The 26,176-nt window shown below is 37.8% G+C and overlaps 2 protein-coding genes across 6 annotated transcripts in view; both read left to right on the top strand.

Annotated features, from left to right (window-relative positions):
- ANXA4 (annexin A4) overlaps positions 1-6,009 on the top strand; it is an 83,770-nt gene extending 77,761 nt beyond the window's left edge. For all 4 annotated transcript variants that reach the window (XM_045978916.1, XM_045978918.1, XM_045978915.1 and 1 more), the window contains one exon: positions 4,857-6,009. In XM_045978916.1, the coding sequence (XP_045834872.1) occupies positions 4,857-4,916 (60 nt within the window). In that variant the 3' untranslated portion in view covers positions 4,917-6,009. The remainder of the gene's footprint in view (positions 1-4,856) is intronic.
- A 2,713-nt stretch (positions 6,010-8,722) lies between these two features.
- Positions 8,723-26,176, top strand: part of GMCL1 (germ cell-less 1, spermatogenesis associated) — a 38,424-nt gene continuing 20,970 nt past the window's right edge. For both annotated transcript variants that reach the window (XM_045979775.1, XM_045979774.1), the window contains exons 1-7: positions 8,723-9,194; positions 15,268-15,391; positions 17,184-17,280; positions 18,421-18,518; positions 20,948-21,060; positions 21,693-21,758; positions 24,141-24,225. In XM_045979775.1, coding sequence (XP_045835731.1) covers positions 8,935-9,194; positions 15,268-15,391; positions 17,184-17,280; positions 18,421-18,518; positions 20,948-21,060; positions 21,693-21,758; positions 24,141-24,225 — 843 coding nt within the window. In that variant the 5' untranslated portion in view covers positions 8,723-8,934. The remainder of the gene's footprint in view (positions 9,195-15,267; positions 15,392-17,183; positions 17,281-18,420; positions 18,519-20,947; positions 21,061-21,692; positions 21,759-24,140; positions 24,226-26,176) is intronic.

Below are 26,176 nucleotides of genomic sequence, written 5' to 3'. Positions count from 1 at the left end.
AGAGAAAATAACAGAATAAAAGTAGAATAAACAGAATAACAGAATAAAAGTACACAAATCCAGATGCCAGGAGAAAATATTTGCAATATTTAGGAAGGATTTACTATCCAGAATATATAAAGTGTTCCTACTACTCAACAAAAAAACAAACAACCCAATTTAAAAATGACAAAGGAGGGCGCCTGGGGGGCTCAGTGGGTTAAAGCCTCTGTGTTTGGCTCAGGTCATGATCTCAGGGTCCTGGGATTGAGCCCCACATTGAGCCCCACATCGAGCCCCATATCAAGCCCCACATTGGGCTCTCGGCTCAGTGGGGAGCCTGCTTCCTTCTCTCTCTCTGCCTGCCTCTCTGCCTACTTGTGATCTCTGTCTGTCAAATAAATAAATAAAATCTTTAAAAAAAAATGACAAAGGAATTGAACAGACATTTCTCCAAGGAAGATAAACAAATGGCCAATAAGCACATGAAAAGATGCCCGACATCATTAATCATTAGGGAAATGCAAATCAAAACCACAATGAAATACCACTTCATACCTACTAGGATGACTATAATTTTAAAAAACAAGAACAGAAAATAACAAATGTTGGAGAGGATATGGAGAAACTATAACCTTTGTGCATTGCTGGTGTGGATGTAAAATGGTGCAGACACTGTGAAAAACAGTCTGGCACTTCCTCAAAGAGTTAAACATAAAAAATACAGTTAAACATAGAATTACCAAATGACCCAGCAATTCTGCTCCCTGCTATATACTCAAAATAAACGAAAACAGGGACTCTAACAGATACTTATACCCCAATGTAAACATTATTCATAATAGCAAAAGGCGGCAACAACCTAAGTATCCAGCAGCAGATGAATGGATAAACAAAATGAGGTATATACATTCATAAAAAGGAATGAAGTTTCTGATACATGGATGTATCTTCAGAACATGCTAAGTGGAATAAACCAGACAGAAGAGGACAAATACTGTATGATTCTGTGTATTTACATGAAATACTTAGAATAGGTAAATTCACAGAGACAGAAAGTAGATTAGAGGTTGCCAGGGGTGGGGGAGATAGGAAACGGAGGGTTATTGGTTATTGGTTACAGAGTTGGGGAAATGAAAAGATTTTGGAAATAGACAGTGATTATGGTTATACAACAATGTGATGTAATTAGTGCTACTGAATTACATACTTAAAGTGGTTAAAATGGCAAAATTTGTGATATATATATTTTAACATAATAAAAAAGACATGAACAAATTTGAATAAAATCATTTCACAAAATGTGAAAAAAGAATAAATATTATATTTTATCATAGTATTATTTATATTTATATTACCTTAGTTTATATTTTTTTGGTTTTTTAAAATATTTTATTTATTGGCAGAAAGAGATAGATCACAAGTGGGCAGAGAGGCAGGCAGAGAGACGGGGGGAAGCAGGCTCCCCATTGAGCAGGGAGCCCGATGTGGGGCTCAATCCCAAGACCCTGAGATCATGACCTGAGCTGAAGGCAGAGGCTCAACCCACTGAGCCACCCAGATGCCCGTGTTGTTTATATTTGTATAAATTATATGGCATACACTTATGGTACATAATTTATTATGTATTATTATTTTTGTTAACTAATAGAGGATGACTCAATTATCGAAAATTTATACAAGGTAATACTATACAGGCACTAAAATGATGGGGTACAAAAATATTGACTGGCTCAGACAACATCACTATAAATATATTTACATTACATGTATATATATGTGTTCACACACAACACTGGAAAAAATTAAAAATAAAGAATACATTGGGAGTGCCTGGGGGGCTCAGTCATGGGGCATCTGCCTTCAGCTCAGGTCATGGTCCTGGGTTGGGCTCCCTGCTCAGCAGGAAGCCCGCTCTCCCCCCCCCACTCCCCCCACTTGCGTTCTCTCTCTTGCTGTGATTCTGTCAGGTAAATAAATAAAATCTTAAAAAAAAAAAAAAAAGAGGGCGCCTGGGTGGCTCAGTGGTTTAAGCTGCTGCCTTCGGCTCAGGTCATGATCTCAGGGTCCTGGGATCGAGTCCCGCATCGGGCTCTCTGCTCGGCAGGGAGCCTGCTTCCCTCTCACTCTCTCTGCCTGCCTCTCTGCCTACTTGTATCTCTCTCTGTCAAATAAATAAATAAAATCTTTAAAAAAGAATACATTGCCCATTTAATAACAGTTGTCAGAAGGACCAGAACAGATATATAAAATACGTCAATAATAGAAAAAATGACAGGGATGCCTGGGTGGCTCAGTGGGTTAAGCTTCTGCCTTGGGTTCAGATCATGATCGCAGGGTCCTGGGATCCCACCTCGAGTCAGGCTCTTTGCTCATCAGTGAGCCTGCTTCCCCATCTCCCTCTGCCTGCTACTCCGCCCGCTTGTGCGCCCTCTCTCTCTCACTCTCTCCAACAAATAAATAAATACAATCTTTAAAAAAGAGAGAGAAAATGACAGAAGACAAAAATGTGAGTTATAAATAAGCCCTCAGATTATATAAAAATGTAAAATCCTAGTCTGTGCTCTTTATAAGGAACAACTAAACCACAATAACAAGTAACCAGCTTAAAGTAAAGGCAGCTGATATTTGACAATATAGAAAAGAAAGCAGAGATTATACTATCAGGAAAAAGAAGAATTAAGGAGAAAAAGCATTAAATAGGAAAAAATGGATCACTTTATATTAAGATAGGCAACTGTTCACAACAACAATTAAACTGTCATGAAACTTTGGGTGTCAAACAAGTATTGCATTCAAATCTATAAATAAGAAATTTGAAGGGGCGCCTGGGTGGCTCAGTGGATTAAGCCGTTGCCTTCGGCTCAGGTCATGATCTCAGGGTCCTGGGATCGAGCCCTCTGCAGGGAGCCTGCTTCCTCCTCTCTCTCTGCCTACTTGTGATCTCTCTCTCTGTCAAATAAATAAAATAAAATCTTAAAAAAAAAAAAAGAAATTTGAAGCTCCAAAAGAAGATATTGACAGCAATAGTATGCCAGATAGTGTTTAACATATCCTTATTCTTTGGCAGATTGATGAGGCAAAGCATAAAGAAGGATATATTAAGATTTATTTCAGTAGATTATATATCAATCTTTGAATCCTATAGACAGAGATTCCCTCTTTTATTTTTTTAAAGATTTTATTTATTTGAGAGGGAGAGAGAGAGCACACAAGCTTAACCGACAGAGCTACCCAGATACCCCGTCTTCCTTTCTTCTCCTCCTCCTCCTCCCCCTCCCCCCTCTCCCTCCCTCTCCCTCTGTCCTCTCACCCCCCTCTCCTCCACCTCCCTCTTCTTCCTCTTCTTCTTCAGATATATTTACTTATTTTAGAGAGAGAGAGTGCAAGAGGGAGAGGGAGAAAGGGAGAATCTCAAACTGACTCCCACTGCGCACAGAGCCCAGCGCTGGGCTCAGTTTCACAACTGTGAGATCATGAGCTGAGCAGAAACTGAGAGTCAGACCCTTAACTATCCCAGTCAACCAGCCACCTCAAGATTCCCTCTTTTCTAGTGACCATGAAGCACAAACAAGAATTCATCTATTAATTAGAGCATAAAAAATTATATGTACAAATTATGACACCTTTCTGGAAGGCTATTTTCCAACACATGACCATTAACGTGGTAATATCCATTTTATGAAAATTTATCTTGACTAGATTATCAAGAAATGCACAAAAATTCAACTATGATTGCTCATTGCCGCAGTATTTATAGTAGTGAAAAACTGGAAACAACAAATATCTAACAATGGGGGAGGGTGACCAAATAAATTATTTTATCTGTATATGATGGAATTCCTTTTAACCATTAAAGAATAATGTTGTAGAAGAAAATTAAAATAGGGAAATAGTCTGCATTGTGTAAAACAAAGCAGAATACAGAACACTGTAGGCCCGTCACACAGGAACCTATATACATGGAAAAAGTCCTGAAGGATATGCACACACTAAATTGTTAAGAATAGTAATCTCTGGGGATGCCTGGGGGGCTCAGTGGGTTAAGCCGCTGCCTTCAGCTCGGGTCATGATCCCAGGGTCCTGGGATTGAGTCCCGCATGGCCTCCTTGCTCGGCAGGGAGCCTGCTTCTCTCTCCACCTCTGCCTCCCTGTGTGTTCTCTCTCTCTCTCCTTCTCTCTGACAAATAAATAAAATAAAATATTAAAAAAAAAAGAATAGTAATCTCTGGACGGTGGAATTCGGATTTTTATGTTCTTCTTTTTGGTCTTTTTAAAATTTTTTTAAAATGTTTTATTTATTTATTTATTTATTTATTTATTTATTTATTTATTTGACAGAGAGCGAGCACAAGTAGGGAGAGCAGCAGGCAAAGGGAGAGGGAGAAGCGGGTTTCTCGCTGAGCAGGGAGCCCAGTGCAGGGCTCAATCCCAGGACCCTGGGATCATGACCTGAGCTGAAGACAGATGCTTAACCAGCTGAGCCACCCAGGCGCCCCTTCTTTTAGTCTTTATTCTTTACATTGAACATGTACTATTTTTGCAATGAAAGAATTAAAAAAATTTTTTTTGAAGATTTTATATATTTATTTGACAGAGATCACAAGCACGCAGGGGGGGGGGGGAGGCTGGCTCCCTGCTGAGCAGAGAGCCCGATTCAGGGCTGCATCCCAGGACCCTCAGATCATGACCTGAGCCGAAGGCAGAGGCTTAACCCACTGAGCCACCCAGATGCCCCACAAATGTTGTTTTTTAAAAAACACCTCTCTGAAAAAAAGCCAGACAAGACTGAAAAAGTTAACACAGATGACTCTGAGCTGTGTATTCCCTGTTGAAACCCGTTTATCTGACTGTACCTTTGCTTCGCTTGCACCCAGGGAGACACATCTGGAGACTACAGGAAGGTACTGCTTATTCTCTGTGGAGGAGATGATTAAAATAAAATCCAAGGATAGGAGGATTCCCAACACTTTGGATTTCTTCTCTTAAGTTCATTTTTCTACACTGCTATTAGCATTATCTCAGAATGCTTATTTCCAATTAAAACGCCTACGGATGCTTCCTAGGATATAGACTGACTATATTACTATTCATCTATAATTACTCATTATGATGCTTTAAAGCTGTACTTGCATTTCAAAGCTTATAAAACCTAAAAGGAAATTTAAAATTAAAAATAAAAATGTATTCCATGGTTTTTTAACAGATATCTTCCTCATCTATATTTCACAGAAATTGGAATGTATTAAATTTATTTCATGGTTTTGGTGAAAAACTGTTAAAGCGAAAGACTGAAAGATTGTCTTAAAATCAAAGTATTTTCAAATACTTTGTATTTGAAAGGCCAGTAATTTCTTGACTAGTTTTAGCCTTTAATTGGCTAAATTTAGCCTTTAATTACTAAGGCTAGTAGTAATTTCTACTAGTAATTTCCTGATTTGAAATTGTGAGCATCTAGTTCATAAGAATATCCATACAATTTGCTATTTTACATGGTCATACTTTGAAGACATCTAATACTCTCCTTTGTTTAGATTTTGTCTGCACTGTTAGTTGATCTCTACAAAAGTTTGGATGGGAGACTTCCTTCCTCACATCTTTATATTATTTACTCTCTCCAGGTTGAAGTATACCAAAATCAGCCACTTGTCTGAACAAATTAAATTCTTAGTGTGGTTATACAGATCATATATGTGCAGTTAGCAAATATAAATGCTGAACATTCCACAATATCATAGTTAATATCTTAATCAAGCTGGAAGATGAATGGAAAAAAAATTAAGTGTCCAACTAGGTATTATTTTGGTGATGGGTGTAATGTTCTGAATTTACTTTCACTTAAAGGAATTTTTTTGTGCTAAAGATAATTTTTAAAGTATTTTTCAATTTTGTTGATTTGTACTAATTTACATTGCATTGTGCCTTTCAAATCTAGAATTATTCTGAAGTTGTACTTGATTTTATTCCAAAGTTCAGTTTGTATACAACATGGAAAAATAATTTTAATAAAACATGTTATCTTTAAAATGAGGTATATTCTTTCTCTGACTTTTCCACTATCTTTAAAAAACTTGTGTCACTTAGTTTCTATTAGAAACTACAACATTAAGAAAATACAATATATTTAGTCTTATGTACACTTATTGCTATAAAACTAATGTTCACATATACCAAACATTACTTAATGGTATAAAATAATGTATTAATTTTTTCTCCAGAAATGAGTGATGCTCTCTGTTCTACTAAATAGAACATTTGTAATTAGTAAGAATAATTGCCTTCTTTGTTCATTCTGTAGTATCTATTGTATTTTGATAGATGAAATATAAAGTTTTTTTTCAATTTGTTTTTACTGCCCATTTTAAATGCTTGAGTTATTAGTGACGGCTATTTGTATGACTACTTAGTCATTCCAATTAATTATAGGAAACAGAACTTCTGCTTAGAAACCTACTTAGAAAAGTATGGAATCTCCAACTTTATTTGGCTTTGGAAGCATTACAAATTTTTGGTAGTTTTATCTTTAAATTATATATATAACTTAGCCAAAATGTTCATACAAATTGCATTTGTTGACTGGAAGCAGGATAAGGCCACCTTGGAGAAATGTTTACTTATTGTCAGAAACAAGCATGACTCTGGAATGTAATTATGAGGCAACTTTTTCTCTCCCACTGTTCATTTATTCATGGACCTATCTCCTGGCTTTAGATGGAAATTGAGTCAGAGGATAGAGCTGGGACTTTTCTGGTCACTCTTAGGTTTTAAAAAGTCTGACTGTGCAGTCCCTTAAGGTTATCTTAGTAATTAATAGGTCTAGTCAAAATTCCAAACTAGATTTATAGTCGAGGCTTCTTCCCTTGTTTAGCTCTGGCCTATTGCAGCAGGAATAACGAATAGGGTGGACTTCTCTTACTTTCTCTACCTTTGTTTCCTTCCACACCCAGCCCAAACTTAGCCAGTGTTGTAGCAGGAGGGAGCAGTGTCCTAAATGGGAGCAGGGAAGGTCTTACCTGACTGTTGTAGAGGATCAACACTGTTTAACAAACGCAGGTATTTAACGCTAATTCTTTGGGGCATTCTTCTGGGTTGCTTTATCAACCTCATCACCTGGGAACTACTCCCCTTCCATTCCTTCAGCAACGCAAATGTATTCTCCTTTTCCAGCCCCTAAGAAGGCAACACCCACAAGTGTTCTTTGCTGAAGTCAGTGTGTCCTTCCACCCAGTTCTCTAGGACAGAATCCAAGATGATGCCATGCTGGCTATCTTCTGGTGCCCCACACTTCTCTCATGAGAAACACTTGCACATCCTTCATGCTGACAAATTCTAGGCACAAACACTGATCCCCTTGCTGCAGACATTCTCCGTCCCCCTACCCCCAGCCCCCACCAACTTGCCTCAGCCAGCCTCTCTCTACCTTTCAAATTTCTCAGGAATAGTCAGACACCCCCTCCACTGGGGCCCCAACTACACATGCTGCTGATGGGAGTATAAATTGGCAGAATCATTTCAGAGAACAATTTGGCAATAGCTAATAAAGTTGTAAAGTTCCTAGGGGATCCACTTCTAGGAATTTATTTGGTGAATCTTTGTACATGGTGTTAATTGCTACTCTATAAGAACATTAAAGTAGAAGCAACCTAACTCCCTCATGGTAAACAAATTATGGGTTGGTGACACAACGAAAGTGAAGATTAACTGGAGATTTGTCAATTGGATAAGTCTTGAAAGTATAATTTTGAGAAAGGAGAAAGGTGCAGAATGATAGGTACAGTATGATTCCATTTAATTACATGCCTAAATGTTCTAAAGAACGTATTTACTTACCGGTATAAGAACACTGCATGGGAAAAATGATACACACTATTCTTAGGGAGGGGTTACAGCGGAGGAGAGACAGACTGAGATGGAGGAGGATCTCGTTCTCTATTGTTCTATGTAAAAGAATGAAAGCAATTTTTAAATTCCATCATACTTGTGGGTCCATGGGTGTTTATCGTGTTACTCTTAGTAATTCATTGCAAATACTTTATTTAAAAAGTAGCAGAAGGGAGTCAGGGAGTGAAAGCTGGCTGTCCAGAGTCCATAGCAACAGCTGTACCCTCCAGGCAGACAGCTGTAAATTTTGCTCGGGCCTCCCGAAGGCACTGTAAGCCCTGCGGGTCCCGGTACCAGACCCTATCCAGACGTTCCACTGCCGCTAGGAGAGAAGCTAAGGAGTGAGGGGAACACTTGCCATAACCCGTCTAGGGCAGCAGAAGGCTGATGTTTAAGAAACACAACAGCCTAGCAAACTCCACATTGTAGGGCCTCCTCCCCGAGGAAGTAGTGCCAAATCTCCGCAAGGTGTGATCCCAGCGAGTGGTGAGCTCTTCTAAGGAAGAGTCCAAACAGCACCGTCCTTTTTGTCCCTTGCCTAGCACAGAGCCTACTAGGTTAGGTATCCGGAACTCGAGGAACCTTTGCAGAGTGAATCAATGGGGGGGGGGGGGGGCTCCCGGTCGGGCCAACACATGGGGTGTGTTTCGGCATAACGCTAACATCTAGGTTGGCCCCAAGTTTCCCGTTACTGTGAGACCCAAGCTGATAGCAAGACAGCAAACTTCCAGCGCGCCGGGTACTTTTCGGCGCAGCCCCACCCACCACGCACGCTCGCCTTTCCCCGCCCCTTCCGGAGGCTCGCCGCGCGCACGCGCCCTCCCGTCCGCGCTTTGTTGCGAAAGCGAGGGGGCGAGGTCCTGCGATCCCGGCGCGCCGCGCGCATAGGAACGGCGGGCGGGGCGGAGGATGGAGGCGGTAGCGTCTGCTGCAACGGTTGGGGCTGCGCGTGAGAAGGTGGCGGTGTAGGCACCCGGGCTGGGTGGAGGCCGGCGACAGCCGGGGCATGGCGGGAGACGGTCTCCGTTGGGCTCCCTGAGGTGCGCTCCCTGAAGTCCCGGGGAGCCGTGGTCCATGGGCTCGCTGAGCAGCCGAGTGCTGCGCCACCCGGGGCGAGCCCGAGCCCAGCAGGAGCCGGGTTCTGGGGCGGGGGGCTCGACTCGCAGGCCGGAGACTGGCGGCGATGCGGCCGGCCACGGCTTCTGTTACTGCCCGGGCAGCCGCAAGCGCAAACGGAGCAGCGGGGCCTTCTGCTACTGTCACCCCGACTCTGAGACAGACGATGATGAGGAGGAAGGGGACGAGCAGCAGCGGCTCCTCAACACCCCGCGCAGGTACGTGGAGGGACGCGTCCGCACCTGTTGGGCGGTTCCAGGGCCGCGCCTGCGGACAAGCCCGGCGCCGGCTACACTTCGGGGTGCGGTGCTGCCCAGCGGGTGAGGACCAGATGCGCCCTTGACCGGGAAGCGTGGGAGCCAGCCCGATGCGTGGCGGATGGGGAGCGCCTTGGGAGACGCCTGGCGTTCTGGATTATAAACCACAGACGCTGCCCGAGTGGCATACAGCCCCAGGATGAGACTGGTAAACGCCAAGCCTCGTTAAACCTTAGACTGGAACGGGTGGCTGCCTTTGTCCTCTGAGTGGGTGGCAGGAGAATGAGTTGTTTTGCATCCGGTTACCTTATGGCCCCCCCCCCCCCCCCCGCCATCGTCCACCAGTGTAAAGGGAAGTGATCACATGCACGAGGAGTTCTCTTTAACTGTAAAGGCGAAGTTTATCAATACTGTACATGTGTTCCTTACCAGGAACAAAGTCTTTCAGAATCTCCAGTACTTGAATGTGGACCGTGGATGTGTGTCAGTCAGTGCTGCAGCTTGCTTAACCTTTTTTCACAGAGTTGAAAAACAGGATGTTTACTTGTGAATTAGAAAATCAGAATGTAGCTTATGCATAGAATGTTTTCACATAAAGCAATCTGGTTGCCTTCTTTTTTTTAAAAAGATAATCAGTGGGGTCACATAAATGTAATTTATTAAATGAAATTTTAGAAAAAGATTTTCAAAACATTGCTACACAAGTGTAACTTATCTATTGTAAAATAAAAGTATTTTGGATTATGTCTGTTAATAGTTTGATATCTAAACAGTCTTTCATAAGTTTTATATATGAATGCTTGTACTTATTTACAAAAATGGACACCACCTCCGCCTCCCCCCTCCCACCACCTTTTTGGAGAGTGAATCTAATATAAGGAGCTCAGATTCTGAGTTTTAGTCTGGATTCTGTGCTTAATAGCTTTAATTCCTCATAAGTAAAATGGAGTTGATAATACTTGACTTTTAGGGTTTGACAAATACTAGATTTTGTATAATGTGCGGTGCCCGGTGTTGAAGCACTCAGTAAATATGTCTCCTTGATAATTTGGCACCCTTTATCATTACAAAATGTCTCTCTTTGTCCCTAGTAAGTTTCCATTATTACTTTTGATAAGTGTTTAAAAGGTACATCTTTTCCATTTTCCTTTTTTACCTGTATCTTTATAATAGGTATCTTGGAGAGAGCATGTAATTGGGTCTTTTTTTTTTTTTTAATCCATTAGGATAATCTCTGCCATTTAATTATTTTTTAGACCACTTATATTTAATATCATTACTGAAATCTATGTCAGGATCCATTCAAAAGAGAAATTATGCTGTAATTTGAACCGAGAAAATTTAATATAACCATTATGTGCAAGTAATGGGGAATTAACTACTGAAGGTAAACTACTGAGGTAAAGAGATAGCTAAAAATGTACAGGAATAGAGGATTTAAAGGTGCAATCACAACTTCTCAGACTGAAACAGAATACCCAAGAAAGAAACAAATTTGGAATATAGCTATCTTTCCCCACGTGAGATTCAGATATTGGAGATGGTGTGGCTATAGCCCACACTAGAGGGTAGAGAAGTTTGCTGAGATGTGGTAGGCTAAGGCGGGCAAGCAGGCAGCTGCCTGTTGGGATGCCAGCAAACTTGCCTGGAGCCGGTCTGGCCCACAGAGCCAAAAATATTTACTGCCTAGACCTTTATAGAAAAGCTTTGCCGACCCCTGAACTACACAAGTGGGCTAGAATGGAAAGTCTTTAAAGCAAACGCTTATTAGAAAATACATGGAGAGTTTAGTATGTTTTGTTATCAGAGGAAGAGGCCTGGCTATTCAGGCTGGCATGGATGAGGAGTGTAAGAAAATATTAAGACTTAGAAATATGTGTGTTGGCACCAGTTATGCTCCCTGAGGTTGTCTGATGCCCTCTGCCATCTCAACCAACTACACCATGAAAAACTGTGGCTTCCAAGCCAACCTTCCACTTCATTCACACCTTTTGACAGCTGTATTTTTTACTATTACGTTAGATAACTATTAAAACTCAGCTGTTCTGTAACCAGTTCCTGTGTGTTTGCTGTGCCTAGACTGTCTTTTAAATTTTGAAACCGGTAAACAGTATTTGTTGTTAGAATTATGTGAATACTGCTCACCTCAAAGTCAAATAGTGTGATAGGATTATAAATGATACTTCCTGGGTACAGTGTCACAACTCCTTGTTTTTCTATAGGAGACATTTTCTAACATCACATTTAAGTGCCATCTTTTTTCTACATTCCATCAAGTGCTCAAATTCAGGCCCTGTTTTCATTTGCATCTTATTGCAATAGTTCCCTTTTTTGTTTTGCTTTTTCATTTTCCTAGTTTCTAGCTGCCTCCCCCCTTCTCACTATTGACAAAAGAGTAATATTCCTTCATTATATATTCAGGTTTTCCTATCTTTCCAAACGTAGTTTCATGGTGTTCTCCTCCAAACCCAAGACCCCTGCTCTTGGGTCCCTTCATCTTCCTGTTCCATTCTGGATCCATTGCTCTCCAGGTCTGAGCTTATCCTGGGACTTAATTTTACCACATCTTTAGGATTGGATCTACGGTATTCTGTAGCCTGCGTCTTTTTCTTTCTCAGCCATTTTAGAGAATTGCAACCTCATGTATCTTCCTCAGAAAGATGCAAAAGGAGGTAATTCGGGCTTATCTAAATGTAAATTTAGTCTTTCACCTTATTCATCCTTTGAGTATAGATATCTAAAATAACTTGATATATAACTTCATACCGTTGATGACATTAATTCATTGTCTTCTAGCCTACAGTGTGGATGAGAAATTGGATTCTGGTCTAATTCTTTTTTCTTTGTAGGTGACCTTTTTTCCTCTGGAAATTTTGGAATTTTTTTCTTTGGTATTTTGGAATTTAACTAGAATGTGCTTAAGTGTGGGTTTTTTAATGCCTCAGTACTTGGTTGATCCTTACAATCTGGAGACTAGTTTGGAGAAATTTTCTTCCATTAATTTCTTCCATGATTTCCTTTTTCCTGTTATCTTTGTTTTCTCTTTCTTGGACTCCTCTTAACCAGATTCTGGATTTCTTGTATTCTACCTATTTCTCTTTTCTTTTCTTTTTTCCTTTTTAGTTTTTTTGTTTGTTTGTTTGTTTTTTTTTTTTTCGTTTTCTGTTCTGGGAAATTTCCTTAACTTTCTCAGTCAGCCTCTGTTTTGGCTTTGTAATTTCAGTAACCATGTTTTTAGTCTCTAAGAGCTTTCTTCCCTTGTTTCCTTTATCATAGTGTCCTGTTGTTTTATAAATGTAGTAATCTCAGATATTTAGCTATACTAATTTTAGACTGTTTTAAGTTCTCTCTTCCCTGAATTAATGTATTTCCTCTGTGGCCAGTTTCTCTCTTTTTAATAGTCCTTAGTGCTCCTTTTTTTTTTTTTTTTTAAGATTTATTTATTTATTTATTTGACAGAGAGAGAGAGAGAGAGAACAAGTAGGCAGAAAGGCAGGCAGAGAGAGAGAAGGGTAAGCAGGCTCCCCGCTGAGTGGAGAGCCTGATGCGGGGCTTGATCCCAGGACCCTGGGATCATGACCTGAGCCGAAGGCAGAGGCTTTAACCCACTGAGCCACCCAGGCGCCCCAGTGCTCCTAATTCTCTTCATGTTGTGTCATCCTTGCTTGTCTTTTTATATTTAAGAATGAAAAACGTGTGTGTGTGTGTGTGTGTGTGTGTTTTAATTGAGTAAACCTATTTCTACTAAGCCTTCCCTTAAGTAGGAAGACTGACTACTAAATTGGGTGATGGGGTGAGTGAGTTTGTTTAGAGCAGAGATTCCCAAACTTTTTTTGTTTGGGAAAACAAAAAAATGGGGCTCAGCAATTTTTTTCATGGTTCCTCTGGTCCTAAAGAAGTATCTCATAGTTAGGTTCAAACTACTGCTTAATAGTAGTAGATAGCATGGTATCTGAAAGATGCGTTGTTGCCCTCGAATATAAAATGTTGTACACGCGTCCCTGAGTTTGGTGTGGTGCTCCAGGTGCTTCGACACATAGTTTGGGGACCATGATTCAGGGTGAATGTGTTAAGAGCTCACAGGCTACAGATTTCTCAAACACCAGAATGAGGATTGCTTTGTCGGGTGCCAACACCTACACTAAAATCTTGGCTGTTCCTGAGAGATTTGTCCTCTCCTTAGAAGAGCCTTGGAATCTTTATGCCTGAGTTATCTGTACTCTGGTTGTCTGTATTCTTTGTTCATACACTGTGGAAGAGGCCATTAAAGGAACATGCCTCACTTTTACCCTTTTGCTTCTCCTGAGACCCCTGCCCTCAACCCACACAGGCTTCTGAGAGGCAGATGGGCTTCAGCCTCCATCCTAGACCTTCAGGATGCATTCCAGGCTGTGGCTTCTGCTGCTCTTTTCTGTTCCATTTTATTTTCTAACCTCCAGATCCATCGAATTCTCTCATCAGGTGATAAGCCCACCCTTACTTTCTGCTGTTGTGGGCTTAATCCTTTATGTACTTTTTTTTTTTAAAGATTTTATTTATTTATTTGACAGAGAGAGAGATCACAAGTAGGCAGAGAGGCAGGCAGAGAGAGAGGAGGAAGCAGGCTCCCCGTGGAGCAGAGAGCCTGATGCGGGGCTCGATCCCAGGACCCTGAGATCATGACCTGAGCCGAAGGCAGCGGCTTAATCCACTGAGCCACCCAGGCGCCCCTCCTTTCTGTACTTTTAATCTTTATGTAATTTGGGGATGGTGCCATTGGGAACTGGAAACTATATTGCCCCATTTATTTCTCACAGTAACCCAGTAAGGTGGTTACTACTAATATCCTCTATATCTGGGGTAACTGAGCTATGGTGGATCTGGGACTCAAACCCAAGTCTCTCCACCACCAAAGCATGTGCTTTTTTTACTGTCTGTTGGGAAACTTGTCAAACACATTGGTTCAAAACATCTTCTGAAACACTTCATTTTCTTTTTTTTTAAAAGATTTTATTTATTTATTTGATAGAGATCACAAGTAGATAGAGAGGCAGGCAGAGAGAGAGAGAGAGAGAGAGAGGGAAGCAGGCTCCCTGCCGAGCAGAGAGCCCGATGCGGGACTCGATCCCAGGACCCTAAGATCATGACCTGAGCCGAAGGCAGCGGCTTAACCCACTGAGCCACCCAGGCGCCCAACACTTCATTTTCTTAAAGATTAAAATTTTTTAACTACCAAGAAAACTTGTCAGGATTGGCCAGGAATATAAAAAGGTATTTATCAGCCTCTGCCTAGGGCTTTTCTTATTCATTGGACCATCTTGAACAATGATTATCAGACTTAAAAAATATATATAATTCATCTTTTAAATGAAATCTTAACACAGAAATCCCCAAGTTGTGATGCTGTTCTAGTTGAAGTTAGGGGAGGATGCCCAGGGTTTGTTCCCCAGCCCTCTCTGGTGGCCCCGAAGACACTTCTCCATTGAGCATAGTTTTGAAAACCTTTGATGTAAGGCTGCAGATCATTGGTCTAATGAGGAAAGAGTGTTGTTTAACTAGTTTAAAATGGTTTGGTACCAAAATAAGATTAAATCTAAATTATTCTAAAAATTACTTGGGTAGGTAAAATTTTTACTCTTGTTCTCCATTTTGTAGTGGCATAGAAGTATCATTGCAGTTGTATTGAGATCCTCCATAGTACTGTTCTCTAAACGAGGAAGTAAGCAAAAATCACTGTGCTGATCTACAGGTAATTCACTTAGTTCAACAATCACGAATTGCAAAAATGGTGCACAGTGAAAGGTCACATGTAGGTGTTGTCCCATCTAGCCACTATTAACCCTCTTAGGAATAGAGTACCCTATTAGATAACTACTGTTATTAGTTTCTTAGGTACTAATGCAAATTTGAATATTACATGTTTCTATCCTTTTACACAGTGGATAAGTTGGCTCTGTTCCATAGAAATTGAACAAAAGGAATATTTTGAGTTTTATGCAAAATCAGTAAAACATTTAGTTTTACACATATATAAAATTTGCTTTTCTTTTAACAGGAAAAAGTTAAAGAGTACATCCAAATACATTTATCAAACATTATTTTTGAATGGTGAAAATAGTGACATTAAGATTTGTGCTCTAGGAGAAGAGTGGAACTTACACAAAATATATTTATGTCAAGTAAGTATTTTATTTTTCTGTTTGAGTAAACAAGGTAGTTACTTAAAAATAGCTCAAACTCTTTCAAGTCATGTTCTTTCTAATTGCATTTCATAGCAGTCTCTTTGTACGGACAGTAGTTGTTTAAGTCCTATCATCTGATTCCAAAGTCTTGTTTTATCAGAAATACAGCACACAGTTATTGTAGTCTAGAAAACAGATTTTGAATTTTCCTTGTCATATCAGACCAGCAAATATCTTTTGGTCATTACTACAGTAAGGTTCTTATTTTGGTGCCTTTTGTTGACAAAAGGGAAAAAAGTTAGGGAAAAATATCTAAAGTTAAGATTGCTGAATTTTTTTTAATGTAATTATTTAAACTAGATGAACTTAACCAAATTGTTATTTTGTAGATATGGTTGAAAATGAATAGAAAGTTCTTGACACTTACTCTTCTTTCCTTCTGGAAAATGCAGTTAAATTAAAGACCTAGCAAATACAGAGTTAATTCATTTAGCTGATACACCTGTTTGGTTTGTGTGCTGAAAATATTACCATCTGTCACCCCAATTTAAAGATTCAGAACTCTGAGAATGAAAGAAAATGTTGCTCTAATGGCTCAAATATTTTACTCATTTATTCTTTCATCAAATCTGTTTATTCTTTCTTCAAATCATTGTTCTAGGCACTGGGAATAGAACAGTGAACAATTCAGTTTTTATCCTATGGAGTTTATATTTTCTCTCTTCTTCACCATTTGACAGTAATTACTGGTAGGACAGTATAGTATAAGATTTTCAGTAGAAATATTTTAAGAGAACTTTTTCTATAACATTTTAATCATAGTGGTTTTTATTTAGTTTTTTTGAACGCGTTTACTTTGGCTTAAAATATACAGCTCAGGGAATATATCAGAATATTGGTCTCAACTTGAGGATAGGGTCCATAACTTTTTTTTAATCACTGAAAGCAGATTTGTGGATTTAAGGATAAGAATGCCTCAGTAAAGGCTTTCCCTCTCAAGAGCAACTATATTGATTATAGTATAAACCACATGCTAAAATATAGTAAGCCCCTAAGGACAGAAACAATGTCTGTTTTGTTTACTGCTATATTCATAGTGCCTTATATATACTAAGTATTCAGTAAAATTAGTTACTCTTTGATGTATTCCAAAGTAATTTAAATTATGAGACGTGCTATCTAGAAGGTAACTAAAGACTTCATCCATTCTGGTACCTTTCCAAGAATTTAGGTCCATTCTGGAATTTTCTGATTAGATAAAACTAAACTTTACATTTATCCTGATTTCTGGGGATCATCCCATTTATAGCCACCAACAGTAAGGATTTAATAGTAGGAAGGTTCTTAGTCTTCACTTCTTCTCAGTGCATGATCATGTATTTATCTTGTGTGTTGTCATAGGTTTATGAGAGTCTTAAATACATGCTATATTTTCTAAGCTTAAATTTAGAATGCCATTGAGAAGGAAAACATATACCTGTAATAGACTTAGAAATTGTTTTAACTAAGTAAAAAAACTAATGTGAGGTTCAAAAGTAATATAGGAATTCAGTTCAGATAGTAATATGAGAATTTGGTTTAATTTTCATTAAATTGATACTAAAAGTATTTTGACATACCTAAAGTGTCCTTAATTTCATTGTCCTATAGACATATTTAGCTATTCTTTTTCTCCTAAAATAATATGGATTTATTTTGATAGAAGAATTGTTTGGAATTAGAAATGGGAAAATAATTTGGAAGACACAGAAAGTACTGGATAATTGGGTGTTTTGTTTTGTTTTTTAAGTCTGGCTACTTTTCTAGTATGTTCAGTGGTTCTTGGAAAGAATCCAGCATGAATATTATTGAACTGGAGATTCCGGACCAGAATATTGATATAGAAGGTAACCATCACCATAATTACTGTTATTTAAAAATTATAACATAACCTTTTTATGCTTTTGGTAGAAAATATTTTCTTCCAACCTTATAGGCTAGAAGAAAGCTTCATTTAATACCCCAGAGTGTCAGCTTTGTATTGATTGCTCAGCTCCATAGTTTTTACCAATTCTGTTTTATCTGTCCCTAATCTACTTGTAGGCCTTATCAGTCTGTTTACTGTTTACTGTTTATAATTATATCTGCCTGGGATATGGAAGATATAGGGCGAAGGAAGGAAGAGTATGACTGCTTTTTAAAAATCACATAGAAAAGCTGGTTAAGAAAAAAAAAAGGAAAGAAAGAAAAGAAAAGCTGGTATATAGTGTTTATTGATTATTTCCCATGTATGAAGACTTTCTCTGGGGAACAAGAGGGTATGAATCATGTAATCTGTGTTGAAGAGCTCTGAATTCTTAGATGAGGAAGCTGAGAGGCCCAGAGGATTTAGGGACTTATTTTAGGCCTCAGCAGTTTAGTGAGCCTCAGTGGACCTATCATTCTCTTAATTCCTGTTCCACTTCTCGTTCTCTGCTCCCCTCTTTGATTGCCCAAGTGTAAGTACCCAGTACTCACAACATAGATAAAGAGAAAAGTTAAGGATATTTATAAAACATGTGCAAGAGTGGCAGTGGAGAGAAGGAAGGACAAGCCTAGATAGCTGTGGTGGCTCAGGGAGAGTGTGGCATGGAGTGGACCAGATGCTATTCCCTACTCCCCAGAAAGGAAGCACTGAAAGCATCAGGGTTAAGATCATCATGGGGTCTGTGTTGCTTAATGATTGGTCTACTCAGGGTATTTTTATAAAACTTTTTCCAAGGGTATCTTAATTGTGACCAGCAACTAATAATATCAAGATTAGATGTAGAAGAATTCAGCTCTGTTAGGTAGAATAAATGGCAATTTGTAACATTGTTATTAAATTAGCACCATTAATCAGTAACCATTACTAGCATTTTAAATAGTGATACTTCTCTTAACCTTTTATGTACATCCTACATTTTGATGTATGTCTTCGAGTATAAAGATGGTCATTATTGTTATTTTTGTAATACTTTTATAGATGTCACTGTTATTTCATTCCCTGGGTCTACTTTGGCTTTCAGCACTGCAGGTTGCCTTTGGGTCGCTATATAGAGATGATGTCTTAATCAAGCCCAGTCGAGTTATTGCCATTTTGGCAGCAGCTTGTATGTTGCAGTTGGTGAGTATGCACATTCTTCAAAGAAAGGATCACAGTTGGATGTTTGTTTTGAAGTATCTGTTCTAAAAACAAAAAGATTAGCTTTTTATAATTTCTAAAAATAAAAATGAAATGTGTAAATATGTCATTTGTGATAAGTCACTTAAAATGCTTAACCCAAAAAAACACTACTAATGAAGTAAAGTGCTCAGTGAAAACCAATTTATTATAACTGAGGGGGTCATCCCGTCTGTGTAAGATGAATGCGAGCTATTTCAGTGTAGAGACCTGAGAATTACTATAATGCAAGAGTTTACTTGTCTAAGTCCATTTACAGATCTCTATTCATTAATGATTTCTCTTGACTGTTATTAAGCAGATCACTTATGATTAGAAATTCATTTAGGTCATGGGTTTGAAAAACATTGAGTGCCCACTTTTAGTGTCAGCTTTTTCTTAATTATGAAATAATTGTGGTAAACCACATAAATATATATAATCCATTGGTAGAATGACAGATTTGTTCTTTCAACAGAAGTATATTGAGCAATGTGTCAAACCAGGCATAGGAATTTAAAGGTAAATTAAGACATAGTCCCCGCTTTCAGGAAACTCACAATATAATGTGTGTGTGGAATGGGGGAGGGAGGGTTGATAAATAGACCCAGAGATAAAGTGAGAACTGCCCAGTATCATAGATATGATAATAAACATCCTGTAGGATTTAGCAGATGAACAGAGGGAGTGGTTAGTTTAGCTTGGTGGTGCAAAAAAGGAGGTTGAGTCTTGAAAACTGAAAATGTATTTATCTTGCAAAAAAGAGGGGAAGGAAGCATTTTCTACAGAGCAAATTAATACTCAGAGATGTGAAACAGTGGAGGATCAGAGAATCTGAGTAGAACATGGCTCTAGCACAGAGATAAGAAGCACATATAAGAAGCTCCAGCACAATAAAAGAAGGGTTGCAGAGAGGGCAGCAGAAGCCAGACTGTGAAAATCCCTCTATACTTTAGAGTTTATATGTAGGTACTTTTGGAAGACTTTTTTTTTTTTTTTTTTTTTTGAGAGAAAGAGCTTGCACGCAAGTGGGGGATGGGACAGAGGGAGAGAAGCCTCAAGCAGACTCCCTTCTGAGCACAGGACCCCACATGGTGCTTGATCCCATGACCCACGAGACCATGACCTGAACTGGAACCAAGAGTTGGACACCCAACCAACTGAGCCACCCATGTTCCCCTTTTGGAAAAGGGTAACAATCAGAAGTTTTAGATCAAATCAAAAAGTTTTAGAAAGTTTACTTCAGAAGTTTTAGAAAGAATGCTTCAGAAATAATGTGAAGGATGTATTGAAGAAAACATGAGTACATTAGAGACAAAATTTTATTGCAGTAGTCCAACGAGTGTCTAAAGTAGGGCAGTAGCAATAAGCATGGGGAGGAAAAACGGGATCACAGGAAGATTAATCAAGGATAATCCACTGGACTTGGTGACAAGGTGTTAAGAGGAAAGCGGAGGGAGTTAAGAGGGGGGTAGTCTCAAATGACTTTCAGGTAAGTTTAAAATCCTAAAGGAAGGTCAGTATTTTATTTTGATCTTTAGAAAAAGTTCATTAAGTTTCCTTTTCTGTGACATTTGTATACCTATTTATTTGAAGTATTAGTAAATAGCTTGCTCAATATACTTAGCTGGGATCATTTAATTTTTTAAATTTGTCATCCTTTCAGTACTTACTTTCAACAAGTACACTTTATTTTCTAACTTTAGTCCTTTTGGTTTTGTCGTAAACCCATTTTCTGTATCATCTTTATGACAACTTACTAACTTAATAATATACTTGCATGATGAATATGTTTCAGAAGTTTAGGTAAAAAGTGACATTCTTTCCATATATTGAATAAAATTAGTTCATTTGAAATCTTAAATATAAACATTTCAGATTAATATTTCAGTGTAAATAGTAATGTATTTGTTTTAGGTGCATCTCTTGGAAGTTGATAAGTGTTTTATACTTTAATAAACACTTTCTGATGATTCATACTGTTTACTTGCCTAGCTCTATCACATGGTCACCTGAGTATGTTAAAAGGTCTTAATTTTAAAAGAACAGGCAAACCAGACATAATGCTGCTTAAATTTGCAAAGTTCCCAGAGAGGGGAAGAATAAAAAAGAAAGAGAATAGCAATATTCATCTCTACTTTACTGCCTTACTGCTTTTACCCCCTCCATTCTGTTTTTCAATTCCAAGTATTTAGTTGAATACTTGCTGGATTTTTTTTTTTTCAGTATTTTTATTGGACTTAAAAATTTAGACTTGCTGCACTTAATGAGTTTTCTTTCTTTTCTTTCCTTCTTCCTTTTTTTTTTTTAACTTTTTAATATGTAAAAGCCATATTCAGAGCTAATTTTTCCCACGTGAAATGGGCCTTTCCAGTGCTTATTTATATTTACAGGATGGTTTAATACAGCAGTGTGGTGAGACAATGAAGGAAACAATTAATGTGAAAACTGTATGTGGCTATTACACATCAGCAGGGACCTATGGATTAGATTCTGTAAAGAAAAAGTGAGTTACATTTTTTATTTTTCCTCCCATCCCACTTGTGGGAATTTGGCTGCTTTGTTTTCTTAAGAGAATGTATAGCTGTAAGAAAGAAAGAAAAAAAAAATAGGGGACTAGAATTTTGTTATAAAAAGTTCTTTTTTACATTTAGATGCATTAGTAATTTCCTTGAAAGTGTTGTCTTTGTAAGTGACCATGGGTGGGTTATACATGCTTATACATGCTTATAAAAACTCTGATCAGTCTTTGCATTTTCTATTAATATTTCTTAAGTAATAGGCATTATGGACATTGTTATCAGTACACCTACTGGCAATGTTTTTAACTCCTGAGTATTATAGTACCCATTTTCAAATTAGAAAGAAGGTAATAGAAGTGTGAAGGCCCCTTCATAAACCAACTTGAAATGAGGTTTTCTTAATTAGAAATGCTCTTATAATACAAAGGGAATATTTCCTTAATAACTGCTGACAAAAACAATACTAAATTTTCGGTTGTTAAATTTTAAAATTTGAGCATGTTCTGGCAAGACTAATTGTTTTTATTTTAACTGTAAGTTGTACTACATAAGCCATAAATACAGGATATATTTTTTTATATATTATGTAATAAATAATGCCATGTTTTAATTTCAGGTGCCTTGAATGGCTTCTGAACAATTTGATGACTCACCAGAATGTTGAACTTTTTAAGGAACTCAGGTATTTTAATTTTAAATAACATTGTAATTAATCACCCTAAAATAATGGTTATTTGTTAAAGTATGCATTTGCTTTATACAAAAATATATTATTATTATTTTATAATAATATTTTTATTATTTATAATATATAATATTATTTATTATATTTATGTTTATATTTATAATAATATAATAAATCATTTTATAATTTTATAATTTTTATTTTATTATGAAATATAATATATTATATAATAAATAATAAACATTTATTATAAAATAAAATATTTTATAATATTTTATAATTTATAATATATATTTATGTTATATAAATATATAATATAAATATAATTTATATTATAAATTATTCACTTATGAAAAGTGAATAATTTAATGAAAGGTATCTTGACATCTATGAACTAAAGAAATGCTTCACGAATTTCTTTGTCATAAATAATATGTGTATTATGTCTACTATTTTAACTAATTTTAATTGAATAATTCATTGTTACTAAAACTATAGAACTTTACCTTTGCTATGCTCTGAGAGAATCTAAAAGTTTGGTTTTTTGTGTTTTCTTTTGTTTTTTAAAGATTTTATTTATTTGACAGAGAGCAAGAGCGAGAGAGACAGCCAGAGAGGGAACACAAGCATGGGAGTGGGAGAGGGACAAGCAGGCTTCCTGCAGAGCAGGGAGCCCGACTTGGGGCTCGATCCTAGGACCCTGGGATCATGACCAGATACGAAGGCAGCTGCTTAATGACTGAGCCACCCAGGCGCCCTGAGAATCTAAAAGTTTATTTAAAAACCTTCTTTACCATTGCAAAATTTAAGTTTTAAAGATTTTATTTTAAGTAATCAGACCCAATGTGGGGCTTGAACTCGCAACCCTGAGATCAAGAGTTGCATGCTCCAACTGAGCCAGCCAGGCACCCCTGCGAAATTAAGTTTAAGGAAGTTGTTTTAAACTTTTTGCTAGGCCTGATGAAGTCAAATTCTCAATCAGGTTGGCCTTTTGAATAACATCAGCTGATAATTCCTTCCTGCCTTCCTTCAACAAACACTTCTTGAATGTCCACTATATACAAAAGTTCTCTGTTAGGTGCTGTGAAGGATGCAGAGGTGATTATGTCATGGTTTCTGCTCTCAAAGAGATGATTCCTATGATGTCAATTTCACTGATTTGTTGGGGGGTTTTTTGTTTGTTTGTTTGTTTTGGTTTTTCTTGCAAGGGTGGGTAGGGAAGTGGTGGGGGAAAAGATAAACATTTTTACATTTAAATACAATATGGAATAGAGAGAATTCAAGTTGCTTTGAGCTTTAAAGATGAAATACAAGAAATCATAGAAATATTATTTTTATGGCTAAGACCCATCTCCTGGATTCCTGGGTCTTTTCCTTTCCTCTGCCCTTAAGAGGTAACAGGTAGAAAAGTTTGAGAAGGATTTTTCTGCCAAAAAAAAGCATTACTTAATAATGGCAAGGTATAAACAAAGCTCTGCATTATGTTTGGTTTGAAAATCATCAGGGCGCCTGGGTGGTTCAGTTGGTTAAGTGTCTGCTTTCAGCTCAGGTCATGATCCCAGAGTCCTGGGATCAAGCCTCATATCCGGCTCCTTGCTCAGTGGGGAGGCTGCTTCTCCCTCTCCCTCTGCCTGCTGCTCTCCCAGGTTGTTCTCTCCATCTCTCTCTCTGTCAAATAAATAAAATCTTAAAAAAAAAAAAAAAAGAAAAAAGAAAATCATTAGAAGCAGTTTAATCTTTTTCCTTTTTTTTATTTCTCATTGAGGTCTTTCAAAAAGAAGATAAATTGTAGTGGCCATCTTAAAAACCTAGAGGTTCTTCTGGTTTTTATGGCTTAAAGGCGGGGGGGGGAACAGCTGGTGATATATGTTCCACTCCAAATTTAAACTAATACATCTTTCTTGATATTGCTCTTTAATAGTGATGAAAACATGCTTTAAGACTAAGTAATTCTCTTAACTCTCAATGTTAAAGGTTACTTTGAACATACAGATGTTTCAGTGAATTTTGAGGAATGTCTTTTTTTTTTTTTTTTTTTTTAAACAATGAATGGGCAGGTAAGGCAAAATAGGAACACTGCCACTCTATCAGGGCATACCAAAAGTTATCTCATTGAGACCTTGTTTTAACTTGATTAATCAGCAGATCAAAGTTCTTTGTTTTCCTGTCAGTTCAAAGAAAGACCTTTCAGAGTATTCTCTCTGAATTAAAATATCCTTGTGCTCAGATAGGTTATTTCTGTCTAAGATTCTTTGTGTTGGGCAAAAAGATTGATGTCATTTTCTTTTCGTAAGAAAGACTTAAATTTTTTAGTTCCACCAGGATGTTTTAGCCTGTGTATGAGGATAAACTCACTATACCTCTATTTTTCTTTTCTAGTATAAATGTCATGAAACAGCTCATTGGTTCATCTAACTTATTTGTGATGCAAGTGGAGATGGATGTGTACACAGCTCTTAAAAAGGTATTGACATAATAGTATGTAAGGGCATCACCTCAGCATTACTTATAATAGTGAAAAACTGGAAACAGCTGGTGTCTAGTGATAAAGGAATGGTGTAAATGTAAGAAATGTTAAAGGAGATATGCCAAAATGTTAAAAAAAAGAACTTTGTTTGCTATCATGAGTGATTTTAATTTCATTCTTTATACTTGTCAACCTTAAAAGTACAATAGCCAGTTATTTTACCAGCAAAATGGATTTATTTGGGAATAGTAGAGCAGTTGGACTTTGGGACACGTAAGCTATAACAAACCATAAGCAAGTCCAGACCTCAAGGGAGAGGGACATTACTTTAATCAAGAAAAGGAGGAAGTTGGGAGGGGCTGCTTTGAATGAAGCAAAATCCCTTGGAGGAAAGCTAGAGTTGCATGTTGTCTGTATCTTCTTATTGACTGAGCTTGTTGCTGGCCAAGAAGAAATTCTTCCTTTCTCCTACTAGAATAGTAGAGTTGACTTCTTCCTGTTGAGAATGCAAGGTACCTCTCTTACTGTTGGGTCTGCAGTTGACATCAAACCTTGGGCCATGAGAGCTTGTATCCTATTTCCTTTGTTTGGTTTTACATACTTTTCTATCCTAGCAGTATGTTTCTGTTTTTTCCCTCATGTTTTTCAACAACAAGCCTGCTGTTATGTTATTTACATAATCAGAAATGTTAAATATTTTATATGGTTTTCAGAAATGTTTTCAAAGTTGAATTAATGACTTTATGATGAAATTTTCACTTTTTCTAGAAAATGGTGAAATTCTTTAAAGACCTTATTTGCGCTTCAGGCATATGTTTCATTTCATGCTTTTGAAAGTTTTTTTTATTAAATTTTTTAATTTTTTAATAAACATATAATGTATTTTTATCCCCAGGGGTACAGGTCTGTGAATCGCCAGTTTTACACACTTCACAGCACTCACCATAGCACATACCCTCCCCAATGTCCATTTGAAAGGTTTTAACATCCTTTTTTTTTTTTTAAATAATTTTTATTAACATATAATGTATTGTTGTTTGCCCCAGGGATACAGGTCTGTGAATCATCAGGCTTACACATTTCACAGCACTCACCATAGCACATACCCTTCCCAGTGTCCATAACCCAACCACCCTATCCCTACCCCAACACCCCAGCAACCCTCAGTTTGTTTTGTGAGATTAAGAGTCTCTTATGGTTTGTCTCCCTCTGGATCCCACCTTGTGTCTTTTTTTCCTTCCCTACCCCCCACAACTCCCTGCCCTGCATCTCAAATTCCTCATATCAGAGAGATCATATGGTAATTGTCTGAAAGGTTTTAACATCTTTAAAGTAATTTTATTTTCACAACTCTGAAGTGACAAATCCGCTATCTTTCTTGTTCTGTAGGTGATAGGACTTAGAACTCTTACAGTTACTAAGTGGCAGACTTGAGGTAGAACCCAGGTTTGTGAGTCCTAGTTCATGGCTTTTCCCACTGAATAATTTTGCTTTTAGCCTTTTGTCACCAGCAACAGAGTCTCCATTTAACACAGCTTTGAAATCTGAGAATGAGACACCTTCTAAATTATATCATTGCAATTGCTTATTTTGTTGTTGAGATGACATTTTATTAATGTGTTTTGTGGCACCTGGGTGGCTCAGTGGGATAAGCCTTTGCCCTCCACTCAGGTCCTGATCTCAGGGTCCTGGGATTGAGCCCCGCATTGGGCTCTCTGCTCAGCAGGGAGACTGCGTCTCCCACTCTCTCTGCCTGCCTCTCTGCCTACTTGTGATCTCTGTCAAATAAATAAAATCTTAAAAAAAAAAAAAAAAAGTTGTGTCCCCCCTTTACTGAGTTATGTAATCATTAAAGGAGGGGTAGACAGGCCATTTCTGTCTCTGAGCCAGTGGTAGCTTTCATTGTTCCCTATTGTTGTGATTGCCTTGATGCCAGTAATGATAAGTG

This window comes from Meles meles, chromosome 15 (assembly GCF_922984935.1).
Source record: "Meles meles chromosome 15, mMelMel3.1 paternal haplotype, whole genome shotgun sequence".
Lineage (NCBI taxonomy): Eukaryota > Metazoa > Chordata > Mammalia > Carnivora > Mustelidae > Meles > Meles meles.
The sequence above is the reverse complement of the archived record's forward strand: the minus strand, read 5'-3'. Positions and strand labels throughout refer to the sequence as shown.